Raw genomic sequence first — 24,073 nt, 5'->3', positions numbered from 1 at the left:
CCTGCTTCTTCTCTTCTACACCCTTCTTTGCTTCCTCATCCCACCACTCACTACCCTTACTTCTACTTCCTCCCACCCTCTTTGTTCCACATACCATCTTTGCACACCCTATGACTCCCTCCTTGAACCATCCCCATTCCTCCTCCACTCCTAGTTCTACTCTATCCTTCACTCCCTCCCACTCCTGTCTCACCTTCTTATACTCATTCTCCTTTTCTTTCTCATTTAAGCAGCTCACTCTAAGTACCTCCCTACCTTCTGCCCTTTTCCTCTTTCTCCACCTATTCTCCACTCTCAATTTACCTTCTACCAGAAAATGATCTGATATTCCCCCACTCTCTCCCCTTAGAACATGTAAGGTACATCCTTAACTCTTCCTACCATACTCAAGGTCACCACTATATAGTCCATTAACACTCTATCTGCCACCCTTCCATCCACTACACTCTCCCATGTGTACTTATGCTTGACTTTATTCCAAAACACTGTATCTGCTATCATCAATCTCTTTCGAGACATATCTCCACCATCAATTCTCCACTACAAGTTTTACCTGGAACTCCATACTTCCCAATCACTCCATCTAGTGGTTCATTTCCTATCCTAGCATTAAGGTCTCCCAATACAACTACATTGACATTTCTCCCTAATCTCTCTATGCACTCATTTAAATCTAACCAAAATGCTTCCCTTTCCTCTATGCTCTTGTCACTACCAGGCCCATATGCACTTACAAAAACCCACATCTCCTTTCCCAGCTTCACCTTCATCCACATCAACCTTGAAGAAACTTCCTTCCACTCCACTACACGCTTACCTATCTCTTCACTTAATGGTATAGCCACCCCTTCTCTCCCTTGTCTTCTCTTCACTCCTCAGAACCTCCCAACTACACTCTTTTACTTATGCTCGCCCCTCCCTTTCAATTTAGTTTCACTCAATGCCAACACATCCATCTTTCTTCTCACAAACATACTGCATATCTCTTCCCTTTTACTCTCATCTGTACCACATCCATGCACATTAAGAGACCCAAACCTTAAGGTACTTGTTGGAAAACTCCTAGACCCTCTTATGCCTTTACTTTTTTTTTTTTTTTTTTTTTTTTTTAAGGAACATCCCCTATGGGGCTACAGGTAGCAGGGTTCCTAGTCCTTATCGCCATCCTGTTTTATGTCACCTTTAATGACTCTGTAGGCAGAGCCCACGGACGATTTCTTTCACCTCCAACGAAGGAACAACGGGCCTCCTTACCCAAGAGAAGCCCCCTAGGAGGCCCATCGAATAGAACGACTCTTTCATCACGTGGACCACAGCTGCGCGGACCATACACCTCAGAGGTCACCTAGTGACCTCTTTCCCCATACGTCTTTCAAGATCACCAAACAACATGAGAACTCGCTCAGCCAGAGTCAGAGTTCGCGTCTACGGCGCTCACGACCCCAAGATCTTCTATTGGCTGCCCTTCTTGTGGGCACGCCCATTTTGATAACAATTAATTATGTAATTGGCTGCCTTCTTGCGGGCACGCCCATTTTTGTAATTAGCTAGGAAAATCTGGCACCTCCGAAGTCTTCTTCGGACCTGCCAGCCATGTTTTGTACTAGAACTAGGCAGACCTGAATAAAGGAGAGAACTCACCCCATAGTTTGGAAGTTGCAAACGACCCTTCCAACAACTCAAGTGGGAAGACTTGGTGGCAGCATTCTATCCCCCACCACAGGGTAGGCGAAAAAAGGCAATGAATATTCAGAGAAATGGTACAGGGCAGTGACAAGGGGTTGGGGGACAGCATAACGGAGGGACAGTCATATTATAATAAAAGTGTCATCATTTCTCTATGAACAGAGTCTTCCTTTATCACAGACAAAAATGATATGTGGCTCTGGTCCATAGGGGCACCCCTATATAGAACCAAAAGTATCAACTGCATGCTACTTTGCCACAATAACATGCAGCCAATACCCTAGACAGAGACCAAATAAACCTTGATGTCAGAAAATCACACAGCATAGATGGAATTGCAAATTGGATACTAAAAGAATGTATAGATGAACTAATGGACAAAATATATAAGATAATAGATTGTTCACTCAAAGAAGGAAAGGTACCACAAGACTGGAAAAATACAAATACTGTACCAATATATAAAAGGGGAGATAAAGGAGACCCAACAAACTATAGACCAGTCTCCCTTACAAGCACAATAGCTAAAATATGTGAAAAAGTTATCAAAAGTAGACGGATTAAACATCTGGAAGAAAACAATGTACTGAATCCAAAACAATTTGGTTTTAGACAAGGAAGATCATGTGCCACAAACTTGATTTGTTTTATTCAAAGTTAAGGGGGTACGCGACACCTGGGGGGGGGTGAATTCGGTCAAGATATGGCATTTTTCAAAACTGTGTTCAAAATGTTCGTATACCATTTAGAAATAAATCCCGACAAATAATTTTCCAGCCGCGCGCAATTTAAAGGTCTTGGGTGAGGTTTAAAGGGACAGAGTTTAAAGGCGCAACCCACACTAGATGGAGGCGTGCCACTTAGGATCTTCAGGCGCATCGAATAACGTTGAAATTTGATTGAATTTATGCTCGCCCAGTGCTTCAACGGCCAGGACGATGGTGGAGGGGAAGGGAGGAAGGTGGAGGGAGAAGTTTTGCCAACTTTGAGCGAAGCTAAGCGTCAGTTACCGGCTAGCTCTAAAAGGGTAATTGCGCATGTCTCATGAGCTCTCATTGCAATCTATTACTTTAGCTAGTACATATTACTCTTTAGTACAGTCATCATGGGTAGCAAAAAGAACAAAAGAACATCCACAATGACAAAAAACAGCAGTTAAAGATGGCAAGCAGTCAAAGACGACTAGCCAAGACCTCACCACCTCTCACTCCACCACCGCCCTCACCTGCACCTCTGTGACAGTGACAGAGGTAAAGGACAACATTAGACTAAACAATTCAAAGAGGAAGATTAAATCCAAAGAAGAAAGCAAGAGGAAAAAGATCAAGGCTATACAGGAAGAAGAGAGAAGAAGGGACATCATATGATGCTGGAGGGGGTGCCCTACCAACATAGATTGGTGAGGGGAATCTGATGAGGAAAGAGAAGGCGCCCACTGCTGGAAAATAAACCTCTTTCCAATGATTTAGATACCCTGAAGACCCCCAGCAGTGAGGTTTCATATGAAGAAACCGCCAAAGGTGCAAAAAAGCAAATTATATGATGGTGTCGTCTGTGCGTCATCACTACTGTGATATACTTATACTTTAGTTTTTCAGTATTTAAAGTACTTATAATTAAAATATGTTGATGAATTTTACTGTACTTACTCATTATATAATAAGAATTAAGCCATGAAAAAATCAGTCAAATTGGTGAAACTATAAGCAAGGTACAGATATATTTATATTTCAAGTTGCCATATCTCCGTTCGATATTATTTTACTTTTTTTTAATCATAAAAAATCTATAATACATCAGATTTAGATGAAACTTACAGGGAATATTACTTTTAGTAACTGCTAGGGCCGATCGTTCGAATATTTTGAATAGGATGAAAGAGTTCAGAGTAATAATGGAAACAAGACCAAATTTTTTTTATTTTTCACGATTTTTGCCGGACATTAAAATTGAAATGCCTGTATGCAAAAGCATAAGGGAAATTGTTCAATTACTCAATGACCGGCCCTAGGTGTGCCTACTGACTAATCATAGCCAAAATATAAAACAAATTGGTACACGTATTATGGTGCTGTGCACTTTTAAATGTCGCTACTGGTATATGTACATGTGTACATACATCATTCTGTTTCACCTAAAATGTAGGCAACATGGATACCTATTTACCTGAGAAGTTTCAGCTCTTTACTCTAAATAATTTAGAAAATGACCTCCAGGTGTCGTGTACCCCTTTAATAGATAATGCAAGAAAGGGACAATTGTGCTTTTCTGGATTTACAAAATACCCGTCTGGGGTATTGGCGGCTTGTTATTGTGGCAAAGTAGCATGCAGTCGATACTTTAGGGTCTATATGGGGTGCCCCTACGGACCAGAGCCACACATCATTTTGTCTATGATAGAAGAAATTCTGTTCATAGAGAAATGATGACACTTTTATACTACGACTGTCCCTCCGTTATGCTGTCCCCCAACCCCTTGTTGCTGTCCTGTACCATTTCTCTGAGTATTCTCTTTCTGTGATGGGGGAATTCCCTGTGGTGGGGGAAAAGAATACTGCCACCAAGTTTCCCACTTGGATCGTAAGAGGCGAGAAGAAAGGGACGGGGAGAGGGACTAGGCATCCTTCTCCCTGTAGCCCCAAGGGGCAGATTCCTAAAAAGAAAAGGAAAGGCATAAGGGGTGCTGGAGGGCCTCGGGCCAGCACCCTAAGGTGCGTGGATGTGGTACAGATGAGAGTAAAAGGGAAGAGATAGGTAGTATGTTTGTGAGAAGAAAGTTGGATGTGTTGGCTTTGAGTGAAACTAAGTTGAAAGGGAAGGGTGAGTGTAAGTTTGGGAGTGTAAGTGGGAGGTTATCAGGAGTGAAGAGAGGGCGAGGGAGGGAAGGGGTGGCTATTCTAGTAAGTGAGGAGATAGGTAAAGGGGTAGTGGAGTGGAAGGAGGTTTCCTCAAGGATAATGTGGATGAAGGTGAAACTGGGAAAGGAGATGTGGGTCTTTGTAAGTGCATATGGGCCGGGCAGTGAGAAGAGCATGGAAGAAAGGGAGGCCTTTTGGATAGATTTAAATGAGTGCATAGAGGGTTTAGGAAGAAATGTCAATGTAATAATACTGGGAGACCTTAATGCTAGGGTGGGAAATGGTCCAATCGATGGAGTGGTTGGGAAGTGTGGAGTTCCAGGAAAGAATCGTAGTGGAGAGTTGATGGTGGAAATGTGTCTAGAAAGAGAGTTGATGATAGCAAATACAGTGTTTCGGAAGAAAGTCAAGCATAAGTACACATGGGAGAGGGTGGTGGAGGGAAGGGTGGTAGATAGAGCACTAATGGATTATGTAGTGGTAAATAGGATTATGATAGGAAGAGTTAAGGATGTACATGTGCTAAGGGGAGAGGGTGGGGGAATATCAGATAATTTTTTGGTGGAAGGTAAGCTGAGAGTGGAGGATAGATGGAGAAGGAGGAAAGGGACAAAAGGTAGGGAGGTTCTTAGAGTGAACTCCTTGAATGAAAAGGAAAAGGAGAAGGAGTACGAAAAGAGGAGTGGGAGGGAGTAAAGGATAGAACAGAGATGGGTGTGGAGGAGGAATGGGGATGGTTCAAGGAGGGAGTCACAAAGTGTGCAAGGATGGTGTGTGGAACAAGAAGGACAGGGGGAAATAGAAGAAAGGGTAGTGAATGGTGGGATGAGGAAACAAAGAAGATTGTAGAAGAGAAGAAGCGAGCATTCACAGTTTGGTTACAAAAGAGGACAGGGGAGTCATATGAGACATACAAAGAAAAGAAAAGAGAAGTAAAGCTAAAGGTAAAGGAGGCAAAGAGGAGAGCAGATGTGAAATGGGGTAGGAGTATGACAGAAAATTTTGAAAGTAATAAAAAGATGTTTTGGAAAGAAATTAAGAGAGGAAGAGGCGGCGAATCAAGTAGGGAAGAAAAGGTAAAAGGTACAGATGGAGAGATGATAATGGAAGAGATGGCAGTGAGGGGAAGATGGGCAGAATATTTTAGGGAGTTGCTGAATGTGAAGGAGGATAGGGAAGGAAAGATAGCTGCAGTGGGAAATGCGAAGAAAATGAGAGTGATGAGTGAGGAGAATGGAGGAGAAATAAGGAAGGATGAGGTGAAGGCAGTTGTAAAGATAATGAAAGCAGGTAAGGCACCTGGTCTGGATGCATGTCATGCAGAATGTCTGAAAAAGGGAGGTTCAGTGATGGTGGACTGGTTGGTGAGGTTATTTAATGTTTGCTGGAGAGAGGGTAGAGTACCGGAGGACTGGAGTAGTGCCTGTATAGTTCCTCTTTACAAGGGAAAAGGGGACAAGTGTGAATGTAGTAATTTCAGAGGGATTAGCCTGTTGAGTGTAGTAGGGAAGGCTTATGGGAGGATCTTAATTGAGAGGATTAGGAGAGGAACAGAAGGAGTAATTGGTGAGGAACAGTGTGGATTTAGGACGGGTAGAGGTTGTGTAGATCAGATCTTTGTGGTAAGACAGATATGTGAGAAAGCTATAGGAAAGGGGAAGGATGTTTTTTGGGCTTTTATGGATCTGGAAAAGGCTTATGATAGGGTAGACAGAAAGGCACTGTGGGAGGTTATGCAGATTTATGGGATAGGAGGAAAGCTTTTGGGAGCTGTCAAGAGTTTTTATGAGAGTAGTAGAGCATGTGTTAGGATTAGAAATGGAGAGAGTGAGTGGTTTGAAGTAAAGGTGGGACTTCGTCAAGGATGCGTTATGTCGCCCTGGCTGTTGAACTTATACATGGATGGGGTGGTGCGAGAGGTGAATGCTAGGGTAGTGAGTCAGGGATTGGAGATGGTTAAAGAAAATGGAGAAAAGTGGGAGGTGAGCCAGCTGTTGTTTGCGGATGACACTGCGCTTGTGGCAGGGTCAGAGGAGGGATTGAGGAAGATGGTGGCAGAGTTTGGGAGAGTATGTGATAGAAGAAAGCCAAAGATAAATGTGGGTAAAAGTAAGGTGATGAGATGTACAAGGGGTGAAAGTGGCAGTAGACTGGAAGTGAACATTAAGGGAGAGCGACTGGAGGAAGTGGATAGTTTTAGATACTTGGGTGCAAGTGTAGCAGGAAAAGGTGGAGTGAAGGTGGAGGTAGAATGTAGATTGAGAGAAGCGAGTAAATGCCTTGGTGGTTTAAAGAGTGTAATGAGGAATAGACATTTGGGAATGGATGCGAAGAGGAGACTGTATGAAGGAGTGATTGTGCCAACAGCACTGTATGGGGCAGAAACGTGGAACATAAGAGAAGAAGAGAGAAGGAGTTTGAATGTGTTTGAGATGAGGTGTCTGAGAAGTATGGTGGGGGTTACTAGGCTGGATAGAGTGAGAAATGAGGAGGTGAGGAGGAGAACAGGGGTGAAAAAGGATTTGGGAGATAGGGTTGATGAAAGAATATTAGGGTGGTTTGGACACATGGAAAGAATGAGTGAAGAAAGACTAGTAAAAGAGGTATGGAAGGCAGATGTGGAGGGAGTGAACATGAGGGGACGTCCTAGGATGAGGTGGATGGATGGGGTGAAGGGGGCTTTGGGGAAGAGGGGAATGTCTGTTGAGGAAGGAAGGGAGAGGACGGAAGACAGAGGTGAGTGGAGAATGGTTGTATATGGATGATGTTGTGACTGCATGAGGAGAAATGGGTGGGGGGGTGGGGGGTGGGGTAGTATGTGTGAATAAATTTTGACGCAGCCCGAAGGGATTTCTCCCCGTCCTCGCCTTATATGCAAAGGGGGACGGAGAGGGGGGTCGCCGATTAAATGAAGCGGCCTTGCTGTGGATGTACTGTGTCTTGTGACACTGCTTCTGACCCAGGGCGGTGGGCAGGGTGCAGGGATGACCTGTCATCCAGGAGGTGCTCAGATGAGAGGAAGGGTGGGAGGGGTGTGGAGTGTATTTGGGGATGTAATGGGTGGGAGTGTTTTTGTGCCTTTCCCTTTTTGGCTACCTCCCTTGGAAGGGGGAAAAAGCCTTGGTATATGTATGTATGTATGATTTGATAAAGTACCACACAAAAAGCTATTAAAGAAAACTCGAAATAACAAGAGGTGTACAAGGAAACTGATTGAAATGGATGGAAGAATTCTTGCATGGGAGAAAAATGAGGGTGGTATTTGGAGATATAAACTCAACCTGGGAAGAAACGATAAGAGGAGTCCCACAAGGTTCTGTATTAGCTCCAATAATGTTTGCTATATATATAAATGACATGGATGAAGGTGTAGAATGTTATATGAACTTCTTTGCAGATGATGCAAAACTACTAAAGAAAGTACAGAAAAAGACTGTGAATCACTACAGAGAGACCTGGACAAAATTTGGGAATGGAGCTAAAAGTGGGAAGTGAACTTCAACATAGGAAAAAAAACAAAACAACATATATATGTATATATATATATATATATATATATATATATATATATATACATATATATATATATAAGTGAACTTCAACATAAAAAACAAATATATATATATATATATATATATCAGGACAATATAAAACTGGTACAAAGGAAGTAAAAAAAGTTAGCTCCGAAAAGGACTCAGGAATAATTAGTAAAAATATGTCACCAGACAAGCATATAAACAAAATAGTGGAAGAAACCTACAATTTACTAAGATCAATAAAGGTGGCTTTTAATTACTTGGATGAAGTAATGGTAACATAAAATATTAGTCACACTGATAAGACCAAGATTGGAGTATGCTGCGACACCACTAGACACCCAGCACAAAAAAAAAAAAAATAAATAAATAAATAAAATAAAGAATATAAAGAAATTAGACAGAATTAGAAATAAAGGAACTTTGTGGGTTTAGGACAGGTAGGGGTTGCATAGATTAGATTTTTGTGGTAAGATAGATATGTGAAAAAGCTATAGGGAAAGATAAGAATGTTTTTGGAGTTTTTATGGATCTGGAAAAGACTTATGACAGGGTAGACAGGAAGGCACTGTGGGAGATTTTGTATATATATGGGATAGGAGGAAAGCTGTTAAGAGCAGTCAAGAGTTTTTACGAGATTAGTAAAGCTTGTATTAAGATTAAAAATGGAGAGAGTGAGTGGTTTGAGGTAAAGGTGGGACTTCATTAGGGATGTGTTATGTCACCCTGGCTGTTCAATTTATACATGGATGGAGTGGTATGAGAGGCAAATGCAAGGACAGTGGAACTAAAAGAAGAGGGTAACAAGTGTGGTGGATGGGAGTGGAATGGGTGGAAGTGGTGTGTGCCTTGACTGGCTATCTCCCTTGGGGGAAGAAACCCTTGGTATACAGATAGGTAGACAAATACATACATACAATCACAACTTGAAAGCAAGTAATTACAAATGCATAAAGTAAGTTATTTTGGTGTATTAAAAAAATCTGGTCATATAGACATAATTCTGGTAGGAATTGGAACATAATCAAATAGGACCATGAACAGTGAATGGTGTAGATTATGGTTTCTAGGTATTTTGTAGTAGATACAATGTCAAAAGCACTCATGGACAAGATATGGAGAAAAGAATGCTGGAAGCTACAAAATTAGCCAGAGCACTAAACTATCCATCTATCTACATATCAAGGGCTTTTTCCCCATTATAAAGTAAGTAGTCAAGTCAAAAGGCACATGCCCACAATCTTAATTTCCCAGAGTGTTTAGTGTTCTAATATATATAGAACACTAAATACTTTGGGAAATTAAGAAAAAGTCAATAAAGGCAAAGGCAGGTACAGCCAAAAGTACTGAGGAAACCACACTTCTATACAGAAGTATTCTGAGTACATTGGGATCAGCTCTTGAAGAGGGTAATAACAGTGGTGATGGACTGTTTCAAATGTGAAAATGAAAGAAAAGTACAGGGAAAGAGTAGACATTGAGGAAAGGAACCAAGCACTACTGAGGTAGTATAGTGTGTGCAAACACAATACAAGAATTTAAGAACAAACTTTATCTTGCAAGATACAAAAACGAGCATAGCTACCCTTCCCTTATAATACAACTAGGTAAATAGGCATGTACAATAATTCATCATGATAATACAGCTGGATGACCTTTGACACACTTTTCAATCAGTATAAAGCCCTAATTAAAACATCAGATTATAGTAAACATTAACATTTTCCCAATTAGCAATTGTGGTTATTCTTGAACACATCAATGGTGGTATAATGTTTCAAGTCACTTTGCTGAATTCCATTTTTGGGCATACATTATTCATATACATCTGTATATGATATGTAAAGATGAGTGAATGAACAGTAATGATAGTGATAATATTGATTACTAAGGACAGTTTCCATATATTCAGGGAGGAAATATCCAATGGAAACATCTATTACTGAGACTGAATTGGTGGTAATGAGGGGGGTGGGGATGTCTCTTTCCCATGCCTAGCCATCTTGCTTTGTGGATATTGGCATATCAGCTTGAGATATAAATTGTGTATATTGCTATTGATGACAGGGATACAATAGGTGGTGGATGGATGCTTTAGCTGGTTACCTCCCTGATAAGGGTGAAGAAAAATATTATTGAAAATCTACTGTTTAAGTTCTATATCATTTCCAGCATGACTTGAGAATATGACAAATACTATGTGATCATTTCAGAACAAATCCCAAGCTTGCATGTGACACCTGGTTCAACTTACTTGGTGTGCACTCGTGTGTGCCCGAAGTAAAGTGTTCTGGTTCACATAATAGTTATCACTTTTCTTTCTGCTAATATGGTCCTTTGGAATAAGTAGAGAATCAAAATTCTGATCTACCGTTACCACTGGATTGATGGAATCAAACACAGAGAACAGTGGATTACCTCTTGGGTTTAGAAAACGGTCATACATATAGTTTACTATACGTTGTCGTATGTGACAAAGAGGATGATACTTCCTGGAATGCAAATTCCATCCTATATGTGATAATATGCGAGGTGTTATGTTTGTCATATGATCCTTTTCATATTCTTTTCCTCCTATATTTATCTGAAAGAAAATATTGAAAAATGTTTATCATACCCTTTCATATCATTGCATAAAATGTAAATCTAAGACCAATGATGGGTACCTGCTACTGGTGGTCCTGCAGGATGGACAGTGAAGCTGTAGGTTTCCAGCCAGTGAAACTTGAGGCATACATACATATACCAAAGGCTTTTTCCTCTTTACAAAGGAGGTAGCAAAAAAACTTGTGGCAACAATAAAAATTATTATCTCTACAAATACAAATCAAAATACAATAAAAATTTGTATCATTACATGTACAAATCAAAATACTGCAACAAATTCCACAAACAAGCAAGTTTACACCTGAAACACCATTATCACTTCAATAATATTTTTTCTAGTGAAACAGGAAAACAAAATTAATTTTTGAAACATTCATTTGGATACCATCCACTAATTATAATAATTGTTGCCTCAAGTTCCACTAACTGGAAACCTGTAGCTACACAATGGCTGGCCCACACACAGATCTCTCTGGAAAGATACTTTGGATGTTGTGTGTTGTAGAGGGAGGGGAGTATTTGCCTGTTGTCAGCTCTCCTTACTCACATGGACTAAACACTTGGAAGAGAACAACATACTAAACCCCAATCAATTTGGATTCAGGAGTGGAAGATCATGTACAACAAACTTAATATGCTTTTACTCAAGATTAATAGAAATAATACAAGAAAGAGATGGTTGGGTAGACTGTGCCTTCTTGGACTTACAAAGGCTTTTGACAAAGTACCACACAAAAAGCTACTAAGAAAAACTGAAACAATAAGTGGAATACAAGGAAAATTATTGGAATGGATGAAAGACTTTTTGACAGAAGAAAAATGAGAGTGGTACTTAGAGAAAAGAACTCAAATTGGGTAAATATGATAAGCGGAGTCCCCCAAGGCTCTGATAATGTTTGCTGTTTATATAAACGACATGGATGAAGGCATTGAATGTTATATGAACTTCTTTGCAGATGATGCGAAACTATCGAAGAGAGTAAGTACAGAAGAGGATTGCAAATCTTTTCAAGAAGACCTGGACAAAGTCTGGAAATGGAGTATAAAGAACGAAGTGAATTTCAGCATTAAAAAATGTAGTATAATGGAATTTGGAAAAAGCAAAAATAGAATATTGGGTCAATACAAAATTAGTACAAAGAAAGTTACAAAAGTAAACTCAGAAAGAGACCTTGGAGTAATTATCTCCAACAACATGACACCAGACAAACATGCAAACAAAATAGTTGGAGAAACTTACAATTTAATAAGATCAATGAAAGTGGCCTTTGATTACATGGATGAGGAAATGGTAAAGAGGACACTGGTTGCACTGGTAAGACCAAAATTAGTGGAGGACAAAATATAATTTTAGGAAGGGATGCTGGACAGAATGTCAATGAAGGACAAAATATCATGATGGGATGTAATGACAGTGGAGAACAAAAGATCATGATGAGATGTAATGATAGTGGAGGACAAAATATCATGTTAGGATATAATGTCACTGGAGGACAAATTATAATTTTAGGAAGGGATGCCGGACAGAATGTCAATGAACAACGAGAGGCCGGTGTAAAATGCGGTGACGGTGGGGGGACCAAATATCAATATAGAGAAAGGTGTCAATAAAGAACAAAATTATAATGTAAGGCATGATATTGAAACTCAAAACGTGTCAAAAAGAAATAATCACGAGTTTCTTAAAACATGTACTTTAATGCCCGTAATATTAGGAACAAATTCTAAGAAATACAGGCGTATGTCAAAAGCGAAAATCTCAATATGACATGGTTAAATGGTAAAGAGTTTGAAGCTGAATTTAATTTTACGGGATTTAAACACTTTCATCAGGATAGAAACCATAAAGTAGGGGTGTTCTATTGTACATTAAAAGCAATGTCCATGCTTGTGTTTTAGAGAAAGTGAAACAGGATGCATATGATAGTTTGTGGGTAGAATTAACCCAAACAAATGGACAAAAAATTAATGTAGGTGTAATATATAGGCCAAAGACATTATCATTAGCAGACGACAAACTGTTTCAAGAACTGTCTAGTTTCTGCAACCAGGACTTATTGATAATGGGTGATTTCAATTTTATTGACATTGATTGGATGACCCTTGAACATGGCAATATAGGTAGTCCCTTGATTGATTTTCTCAGTGACATTTACTTAATTCAGCATGTAAAAGAGCCCACAAGACATGGAAACTTACTCGATCTATTGATCACTAGCTGCGAAAGCATGATAACCGATGTAGAAGTCAGTGAAACTATTACAAATAGAGATCCCAACTTAGATTCAAACTACTAAATTTTTTTTAGAATAGATACTTGTGTTTCTAAAATACCTGATTTCAGTAAAGCTCAATTCATAGGACTATGTCAGGAGCTTCAGCTTACAGATTGGGAGGCAAAATTAAGTGAAAGACATGTAGATCAGATGTGGGAAATATTTCAAAATATGCTTACTAAGATGATTCATACCATATATTTACACGTATAAGACGACCCTAAAATCCAAAAATTCACCCCATAAAATTGGGGGTCGTCTTATACTACCATTATAAAAATCAGACCTTGAATTCTATGTGAGATGACTTGGTAGGCTAGCCTACTGATAACCACCGATACACAGGAAATGATTCAAAATGATTCACATTATGATAACTGGTAATAAAGGTAATTAAACCATATTTACCTTATACAGGTAAACGTCGACTTACGATGGCCGCGACTTACGATTGTTCGACTTTACGATGACGACGATGAGGACGACGATATGATAATTTAACCCCTTCCATACGGTGCCGCACACGTAGGCGTCATGAGGAGCAAGTGGATTCGCGACGCTGCCATATCGGCGTCTTGATTATATTTATTGTAGTCGCCCCTGTGTTTTTACATTCTCTCAAATGTGCCCTAAATCCCATTCTCTGTGGTTTTCAAAATTCGCGAGTGAAAGAGAGAACGATCGATATAAGCGGTGACTATATTTTATGATGCGAGTATTATTACGTCACGTCGTACGGCTGGCATTGGCTGCTGCCCGCGAGATTTAAGTCCCATACTGAAAATACATATTATAGTGTTTGAATATGGTAAAAAGGATAAAAATAATTAAATAAACTACTGTACATGTTTAATAGGCTATATTCAGTATCTCTGGTGGTTAATATACAGGTAGGCTAGGTACAGTGACCACGGAACAGAGTGGGGATCGACTTACGATGAGATCGTCTTACGATGGCTCTATCGAAACCTAATGCCATCGTAAGTCGACGTTTACCTGTATATTATTGGCATATCTTTATAGTAAATGGCAATTGTTAATAAATTCGAGGAATAATTCTATATTAATGAAATTACGGTACTTTTAACTACTCTATGTAAACACATTTAACACAGCTGAAAAAATGTAAACATCGAGCACTGGTTGCGTTCATAGCAACCTTTTTCTTTCGCTAACTTTTCAGTAATTTTTAAGACTGAAAATAACAATTTTGGATTACAGTACATAAAACGTTTATCAATAAAAAAATATATTACAGTAGTTGAACCAGGAATGAACCAGGAACGTAAACAAATCATTTTTGTTAGTTAGTTGATGTGTGTTTTCAGAAAATCATGATACATGATTTGCTTTATTTCATTTATTTTGAATTTATAAGGATAGAGTAAGTAATTTATCTGGTATAAGGATACAGTTAAGTAATGAGAAAGAAAAGAGAAAAAGCGGAAAAAACAGCTGATAAACGTAATCAAAACAATTATTTTTGTACGGTAGGTTTCATACACTGATGCTTTTGTAATTTAGCAGTTGTCTTATACTACCTATATGAGATAAATTCTTAAAAATTGCTCTAATTTTGTATCTCGTCTTATACAAAGGTCGTCTTATATACGGTACTTACATTCCTTTTAAGGACTGATGTCCCCCAAATCAGACTTGCCCAAAATGGCTTAATAAAGAAACTGAAAAAAGTATTGCTAAAAATAGACAGGCTTATAAGAAATATAAGTGCTTGGGTGCATCTAATGGTTATCAAAGTTATGTATTAATACAGAGAAAATGACAATACGAAATGAATATTGCTGATAAGTCCAAAGGGAATCCCAAAGAATTCTATAGTTACATTAGAGATAAAAAGGTTGTTAGGAATCACATTGGTCCACTATTATCTGATGACGGTCAAATTCAATATTCAAATGAAGGAATGTGTGATATTTTAAACAATTATTTTAGCTCAGTATTCGTACACAAAAAACCTCAAAGTGAACTCCAAACTGAAACCTTTGAAAAGTCTTGGGTAAACATACTATAGTAAATATAAAAAAAGAAAAAATGAAAAGGTGTACAGAGAAACTCAATGTTAATAAAACACCAGGGCCTGACAGTTGGCATCCAAGAATCTTAAAGGAAATGAAAAATGAGATTGTTGTTCCATTAGAAATTATTTTCAAGAAATCCATCATATCTGGAGATGTCCCATGAGAATGAAAATTAGCTAACGTTACTCCCATATTCAAAAAAGGTGACAGAAAGAAGCCAAATAACTACAGGCCTATAAGTTTGACTTCAACTGTAGGAAAAATGATGGAAACTATCATCAGAGATGCTATCAAACATCATATAGAAAGTAACTGTTTGATAAATGATAGCCAGCATGGTTTCAGATGGAAATGTTCTTGCATGACTTACTTGAATTCGACTATGCAGTTATCTCTAATTATGACAAAAGAAATAATATTGATTTAATATATCTAGACTTTCCAAAAGCTTTTGATATCATCCCCCATGGAATAAGTGGTAGCCTATTAAGTTGGACTAGTAATTGGTTGAATGATTGAAAATAGAGAGTTGTTTTAAATGGAAAAAGTTCTGGATGGAAAAATGTGATGAGTGGAGTTCCTCAGTGTTCCGTTCTTGTGCCACTTCTATTCATAGTATATATAAATTATATAGACCACGGACTAAAATTTACTGTTTCCAAATTTGCTGATAATACAAAACTGTGTGGAATGGCAAATGATCACTTAAACCAATTAGATATTCAAGAAGATTTAGATAAATTACAGCAACCGTCTGAAAAGTGGTTAATGAAATTCAACAAAAGTAAATGCAAGGTAATGCACATAGGTAAAAATAACAGTAAGTACGATTACAAGTTATTTGGAAAATTATTAACAAAAGTGGATATTGAAAAGGATTGCAGCATAATTATCAGTAATGATCTCAAACCATCTAAGCAGTGTATTTCAGCCTCTGGGAAAGCAAATAAGATTCTAGGATTGACTGCACAATCTTTTGACTTCAAAAGTCCATCACTCATTTACAAGCTATATAAATCTTTAGTTCGTCCACATTTGGAATATGCTGTTTCTGCATGGTCACCGAATCTTATCAAAGACATTGAACATTGACAGATTGGAAAAAGTACAACAGCGAACCACAAAACTTATTCCAAATATAAAAAATAATAAATCATACAAAAATCAACTAAACATATGAATCTGTTTTCCTTAAAAAAGCAAAGACTCCGAGGTGACTTGATACAGGTCTTTAAGATTCTAAAGGGAATTGACAACAGCAAAAGTGACAACATTTTCATATTGAATGAGAATCCGACAAGAAACAACGGTTTTAAACGGTCTGGAAATAGATTTATTTTGGAAGTGGATAGAAACAACTTTGCCAACTGTGTAGTTAATGAATGGAATAAACTTCCTGCAGAGGCAGTGCAATGTAGCTCAGTTTGAAGCTTTAAGAATCATTTAAATAAACACCTAAGCAAGATGCTGTAATGACTGTCATTTATTTTATATTATTTACTTGTTTTGTTATCATTTGTCTGTTTGTTTATTATTATTTGCTTCATTCTCATTTATTATTAGTTATATGTCAATTTATTATTATTTACTATTCACCTGTTTATTATTTAACTATACCTATGCATTTATTTATGTATTTTATTTATTATTTACATTATTATAGTTTCTATGTAATCATTTATTTATCTATTTAATTATTTTTGCATCTGACCTGGATATGGACCAAAAGGTCTCCTGTCTGCATGCTCTGCCTTTGTAATCCTTTGTAATATCCAGCATCACTATGGACACCTAGTATATATATATATATATATATATATATATATATATATTAAAAAAAAAAAAAAAAATTCAAAGAGCAATGACAAAGATCCATCACTTAGCAAGTTGACATATGAACAAAGATTGGGCAAACTTAACTTATCAATTCTGGAACAAAGAAGAGAAAGAGGCAATTTGATAACCATCTATAGAATTATGAGAGGGATGGAAATCCTTGATAGGGATGACCTACTTAAATGGGACAGAAGAAATACAAAAGGACATGAGAAGAAACTTAAGAAAGACAGTTACAGAAGAGATCTGAAAAAGAACAGCTTTCCACACAAAGTAATGGATACATGGAACAAATTGAAAGAGAAAACAGTGAGTGCTAAAAGTATACATGATTTTAAGAAAGAACTGGATGCAGAAAGATACAACTGCGGGTCACTACGAGCACTGCTCTTCTGCAAAATACAACTAGGTAAATACATAAGGAGAGCTGAAATACAGTTGAAGTTGACAGAGAATTTTTTAAACCCAGCTGGAGAACCAAGTGTCTGCCCCTTGGGGCTGGACCTACAGATAGAGGTGATAATGTTGATGAGTTCTGAAGATGAGTGGCAGAGATGATTCTCTCCAACATACATCTTGCAAGACCAACATATGCAGGTACTCATCATTTGTCTCACCATTCATCAGTACTGAGATTAAGTATTTCCATAGTATCTTATATTAGATTTTTCAAAGATTGTAGTCTTGAAATAAAAGACAGAAAATATTAGAAGCTCTAATGCTATTATCTATATCCCTCACTAATTATCAACATTATCCTGTACATTACCTATCATCTGTCTGACTAAGCATTACCTTGTTATCAGAACATGTAACTGTGGATGTAGAGATTCTTCTAAAAAGCTGTATGGCATTCCAATGACTTTGATATCTTACTGTACCACTGGTGAACCTCTGTAGACCCATTACTGGAATTCAGTAAAGAAGTACTCTCTCAGTGTCAATCATCTTTAACATTTTGAGTTTTTAAATATATTTACATACATCAAATGAATACAATGACCCTCATTCTCAAAAGAATGAGAACAAATTTATTTCAATTCCAATACCAATAATGTGAATAATAATTCATAATACATGTTCCATGAGAATTATACCATATATATAATTCACAGCAATTTAACTATGCATCACTACATACAGAATCAATACAAAAAGAGAAACACACAACTGCAAAAATATATACATTAGCTCAAACATACACATACACAGAGGAAAGACTGAATTACTTCCAATACATTTAATGATTTATGGGTGACTCATTCCTGTACAAAAATGATTGAAGTATAAATCATTTGCAAGATAAAATGGCCTATGCATTTTACTTTCCTGCATGCATGCAAGATTTCACTTTTTTCTTTAAGAGATATATGGTAAATAATAATGAGATTATCACCATCAATATCATCTGATTTCAAATGACCTTTAACTGACAAAATTAAAAAGCAGAACTTCATCAGCATCCCATTATATATATATATATATATATATATATATATATACAAAAAAGCATGCCTTTCTTTAAAAGTTAAAGTAGATGCAATTACAACTGACAAAAAAATAAACCATTAGGTATGATTTGGCTATTTATGGACCTGCAGATATGCCTGCCAATGCCTCTGGTGGTGATAGGTGCCATGTGTAGGAGGGGTGAATGAAGGCCATTGACATAACATAATGCTGTGACAGATAGTTTGCCATAACCCACCACAGGAGCTGAATATACTATACTGCGATGATTACACTTACAAATATCTATTTCGGGTCTCACTAAACGCCGACCAAAGTCGACCAACGCCGACTGAAGCCGACCAAAACCACACAATGATGGTTTTTGCTCAAATGCATAATCTATATATAAAAATAGCATGTGGTTGCATTATTTGACCTATTTTCTTTAAAATGTGTGATTTCCATGTAAAATCATCAAAGAGAAGTTACGTTTTTATGCTCTGCAAAATTACCAACCGGCAACCAACGCCGACCAAACCCAAACAATGACGGCTTTTGGTCAACTAACAAAAACGTAACTTCTCTTTGATCATTTTACATGGAAATCACACATTTTAAAGAAAATAGGTCAAATAATGCAACCATATGCTATTTTTTATATATAAATTGTGCATTTCGGCAAAAACCGTCATAGTGTGGTTTTGGTCGCTTTTGGTCGACGGTAATTTTGCAGAGGATAAAAACGTAACTTCTCTTTGATGATTTTACATGGAAATCACACATTGTAAAGAAAATAGGTCAGATAATGCAACCATATGCTAATTTTTATTTAAAATTATACATTTGAGCAAAAGCCATCATTGTTTGGGTTTGGTCGGCGTTGGTTGCCGGTTGGTAATTTTGCAGAGGATAAAAACGTAACTTCTCTTTGATTTTACATGGAAATCACACATTTTAAAGAAAATAGGTTAAATAATGCAACCACATGCTATTTTTATATATAGATTATGCATTTGAGCAAAAACCGTCATTGTGTGGTTTTGGTCGGCGTTTAGTGAGACCGTCTATTTCTACTAAAATAACTTTCAATAGAAAAAAAATGCTATAACTTGTGGTTCTGTATTAATCTGTGGCCCTTGTATGCCTTGTAGTTGTATATAGGTTAGTGAAAATATCCCTTTGCCTAGCAATACAATAATCATGCAAGTTGAGTTAATGAAACAATTACAGTAACAATGATGAGTGCTCTCCCATTTAACTCTTAGACTTAATCTTTGAATGGAATGAATTGATTTATGGTTTTATTGACAACAGGCTACTGGAAGTCAGGATATGACAGTGAAACTCTTGTTAAGTTCACCCCTAGACCATGACAATAACATCATAAATTAAAAAGATAAATAAAAAAAGTTTCATTTATATCACTCTTTTCTCCACTGTTGTAGCTGGCCGGAGCCGCTGGCTGCTTAGTTCAACATGTAAACAAACAAAATGTTGAACTTAAGAAATGTCGTATAATTAACTGAATACTGTTGGACTATTGAGGGCTGGTTCCTGAGCAAGTTTGCAGTGACACTAACATAACATAATATAAAGTAACAATAGCCTAACTGGGACGACAAAAGCCAATTAAACTATCGAGGTCTTACTGCCAAGCCGCTCTCACTGTTCACACTTTCATCCATAAAATTATTCAGCCTTGTTTTGGTTATTTAAATGATGTTAAACGACTTGCATTTGGTCTAGATGTTGTTAGAATATAACATCCAACCGAGGGACGACTGTTCCGAAGTAAATAGGTTTACTTCTATCACAAATGACCCTGTCACTGCTCTTGAACATTTGTTTTTGCTGTTGTCAGGATGTTTCAATCAGGTGAGGGAAGTCCACCTGTGCAGCTAAAGGTTCACGATATACATACATATATATATATATATATATATATATATATATATATATATATATATATATATATATATATATATATATATATATATACATATAAGATTAAAGGTGAAAGAAGTAGACGAGGAGTAATGGGAGAATTTCACGCCTTAACGTTTCGACCCGCAGGGTCTTGATCACAAAGCTAACAACTCAAATGTAACAGGATATTTTATATACGGACGGGTCATCTTATGGGACGCTTCGGAGAGCTTGTTATTTTATTTGCGTATTCTTTTATTATCAAGAAGCTTGTGGCTTTTGCTAAACATATAAATCCTTCTCTATGGTTAATGTTGTTATTAGTGTTGATATATGCTGCCTCAATTGTCTTCCTTAGTTTCTTGGATAATCCTTTATTTAATACGGTTGTGTTGTTCCAGTCTGGAAGGTGACCATGTTTATCCACATGCATTACTATGGAGTTAGATGTCCTATGGGCTTTTACGTCATTTTTATGTTCATTTATTCTTTTATTAAGTCCGCGACCAGATTCACCAAAATATGAAGAGGGACAGCTTTTACACGGGATTTTTATAAACAACGCTGTTTTCATTAGTGGGATTATGGTCTCTACGTGTTACGTGTGACAATAATCCCACTAACGAAAACAGCGTTGTTTATAAAAGAATACGCAAATAAAATAACAAGCTCTCCGAAGCGTCCCATAAGATGACCCGTCCGTGTATAAAATATCCTGTTACGTTTGAGTTGTTAGCTTTGTGATCAAGACCCTGCGGGTCGAAACGTTAAGGCGTGAAATTCTCCCATTACTCCTCGTCTACTTCTTTCACCTTCAATCTTATTTGTCATATTATAGTCAATATATATATATATATATATATATATATATATATATATATATATATATATATATATATATGTGTGTGTGTGTGTGTGTGTGTGTGTGTGTGTGTGTGTGTGTGTGTGTGTGTGTGTGTGTGTGTGTGTGTGTGTGTGTGTGTGTGTGTAGTCACCTTGGTCTTTGGATCACGTGTTGGACTCGTGATCGACAGCTATTTCCCTCCCGGAAGAGAGCTCAGAGCTCGTATACCCGATCTATGGGTAATGCTATGACCTTTCACTCACACACACACACCCAACTCCCCGCCCACGAGAGTCAGAGTAACGACCCGAAGCACAGCGATACCGGAATATTTTCGGCCCAGTCCAGCGCTCTACCAACTGTGCCACCGAGTCGTGTGTGTGTGTATTTACCTAGTTGTATATACCTAGTTGTATTTTACGGGAAGGGGAGCTATGCTCGTGGGGTCCCGTCTTCATATCTCATTTTATCTAAACTATTTTTAAATTCATGTATTGTTTTTGCACACACCACTTTCTCATCTAACTTGTTCCAACTGTCTATTACTCTGTGAGGAAAGCTGTTCTTTTTCAAATCTCTTCTATAGCTGTCTTTTTTTATTTTCTTTCCGTGTCCTCTAGTATTTCTGTCATCCCATTTTATCAGATTCTCTCTATCAGTAATTTCTATGCCTTTCATGATTCTGTAAATAGCTATCAAATCTCCTCTCTCTCTTCTTTGCTCTAGTGTCTGTAGTTCAAGTTTTTCTAGTCTCTCTTCGTATGATAGTTTTGAGAGTGTTGGTGCCAATTTTGTAATTGCTCTTTGTATTCTTTCAAGTTTTTTTTATACATTTTTTTGTACTTGGTGACCATATCGTTGCTGCATATTCCAATCTTGGTCTTATCAGGGTGATTAGGATTTTCTTCACCATTTCTTCATCCAGGTATGTAAATGCAACTTTGATTGTTCTTATTAAATTATAAGTTTCTCCAAAAATCTTATTTATATGTTTCTCAGGTGACATATTATTCATAACAATGACTCCCAGGTCTTTCTCATTTTCTACTTTTTTTATTCCTTCTTCTCCCAAATTATATGATCCTGTTATTCTGTTTTTTGCTTTTTCCAAATTCCATTATACTACACTTTTTTGTATTGAACTCCATCTCCCACTTCCTACTCCATTCTTGTACTTTATTTAGATCTCTCTGTAGTGATTCACAATCTTCTTCAGTTTTCACTCTTTTCAGTAGTTTTGCATCATCTGCAAAGAAGCTCATATAGCTTTCAATTCCTTCATCCATATCATTAATATATATAGCAAACATTATTGGGGCCAGAACTGTTCCCTGCGGAACACCGCTTATTACTTCATCCCATTTTGAGTGCTGGTTTCTTATCACTACTCTCATTTTTCTTTCTTGCAAAAAGTCTTCCATCCAATTTAGTATTTTGCCCTGTATTCCTCCTTCAGTTTCTAATTTCTTAAGCAACTTCTTATGTGGTACTTTGTCAAAGGCTTTCTTTAGGTCTAAAAATGCACAGTCCGCCCATCCATCTCTTTCTTGTATTATATCTACTAGCCTTGAATAGAAACATATTAAATTGGTAACGCATGATCGTCCTTGTCTGAATCCAAATTGCCTTGGATTTAACACTTTGTTTTTTTCTAAATATTTTACCCATCTACTTTTGATAATTCTTTCACAAATTTTTGCTATTGTACTTGTTAGAGAGACTGGTCTATAGTTGGTAGGTTCTTCTTTATTTCCTCCTTTATATATAGGTACTATATTTGCTTTTTTCCAATCTTCTGAAACTTTTCCTTCTTTCAAGGAACTATTTAGTATGCTATGTATTTTGTCTGCCAGTTCATTCCTGCATTCTTTCAGTATCCAGTTTGCTATTTCATCTGGTCCATGCGATTTTCTGACATCAAGATTACTCAAGTGTGTTAATATTTCATTCTTTGTTACTTCTATTTCTTCCATCTCTTTCCATTCGTTCTCTTCAGGTTGTATGTTCTCCCTTGTAAACACTGATTTAAAATATTTGTTCATAATTTCCGCCATTTCCATTTCCTCAGTGTATTCAACTCCCTCTTGTCTTAATTTCTCCAAGTCTTGTTTGTTTTTCAGTTTATTGTTTACAAATATGTAGAATAGTTTTGGTTGATCTTTACACTTTTCTATGATATCTTTTTCATATTTTCTCTTTTCCTCTCTGCACGTTTGTACATATTCATTTCTATAACAGGTATATATTTTCCATTTTTCAGGTCTTCTGTCTTTTTTCCATCTGGTCCAGGCTTTGTCTCTTTTGTCTTTTAACTCCCTACAACTTTTGTTGTACCAGCATTTTACATATTCTTTTTCTTGTTTTTGTCTTGGGACACTTTTCCACTCCTTTTTTGTAAATTTTTGTCAAAATATTCCATTTCTCTTCTACTGTTGTTTCTTCTTTGTATATTTCTTCCCAGTTTTCCTTTTGAAAGAATTCTCTTATTTTATCAAAGTTTGTTTTTTCATACATCATTCTTCCTTTTCTATATTGTTCATTTCTTTTCATATATTTTTCTTCATTAAGTTCCAGTTCAATCAATATGTGGTCACTTTTACCTATTGGTGTTTTATATTCAATTTTGTCCACTATTCTAGGTTCGGATGTAATTATTAGGTCTAGTCTCGATGACTCTTCTTCATTTCTATACCTAGTGTTCTCCTGTATCCATTGTGTCATTGTATGGTCAGTAACCATCTCAAGTAGAGCGTTTCCCCATGAGCCGTCTCCACCCTTTACTGTCATTTCTTCCCAGCAGATTTCTTTGCAATTAAAGTCGCCCATCATAACTATTTTTCCTCCCTCTTCCATTATCTTGTTTAATGTTATCTTTGTGTCCTCTAACATACTTTTATGTTCACTCTCTTCCCATGAGGCTGTTTTCGGGGGCACATAATTTATCACAAACTTTCTGCTCTTCTTATCTCTGTCTTCTACTTCCATCATTATCATCTCTACTGTATTCTTTCCA

At 37.1% G+C, this 24,073-nt stretch overlaps 1 protein-coding gene across 3 annotated transcripts in view; it reads right to left on the bottom strand.

The window, feature by feature from the left end:
- The window catches only part of PheRS-m (Phenylalanyl-tRNA synthetase, mitochondrial), a 66,294-nt gene extending 46,336 nt beyond the window's left edge, over window positions 1-19,958 (bottom strand). For 2 of the 3 annotated variants that reach the window (XM_076187343.1, XM_076187346.1), the window contains exons 1-3: window positions 19,716-19,804; window positions 17,634-17,746; window positions 10,335-10,664 (exon numbers count right to left, since the gene is read on the bottom strand). In XM_076187343.1, the coding sequence (XP_076043458.1) occupies window positions 10,335-10,664; window positions 17,634-17,744 (441 nt within the window). In that variant the 5' untranslated portion in view covers window positions 17,745-17,746; window positions 19,716-19,804. Of the gene's footprint in view, window positions 1-10,334; window positions 10,665-17,633; window positions 17,747-19,715; window positions 19,805-19,939 lie in introns of those variants that run through there. The other variant, XM_076187345.1, reaches the window with a different exon arrangement.
- Window positions 19,959-24,073: the final 4,115 nt, after the last annotated feature.

The sequence above is a fragment of the Oratosquilla oratoria genome, chromosome 6, assembly GCF_046742065.1.
Source record: "Oratosquilla oratoria isolate Oo_2021 chromosome 6, ASM4674206v1, whole genome shotgun sequence".
Lineage (NCBI taxonomy): Eukaryota > Metazoa > Arthropoda > Malacostraca > Stomatopoda > Squillidae > Oratosquilla > Oratosquilla oratoria.
Note: the sequence above shows the minus strand (reverse complement) of the source record. Positions and strands in the feature narration are given on the sequence as shown.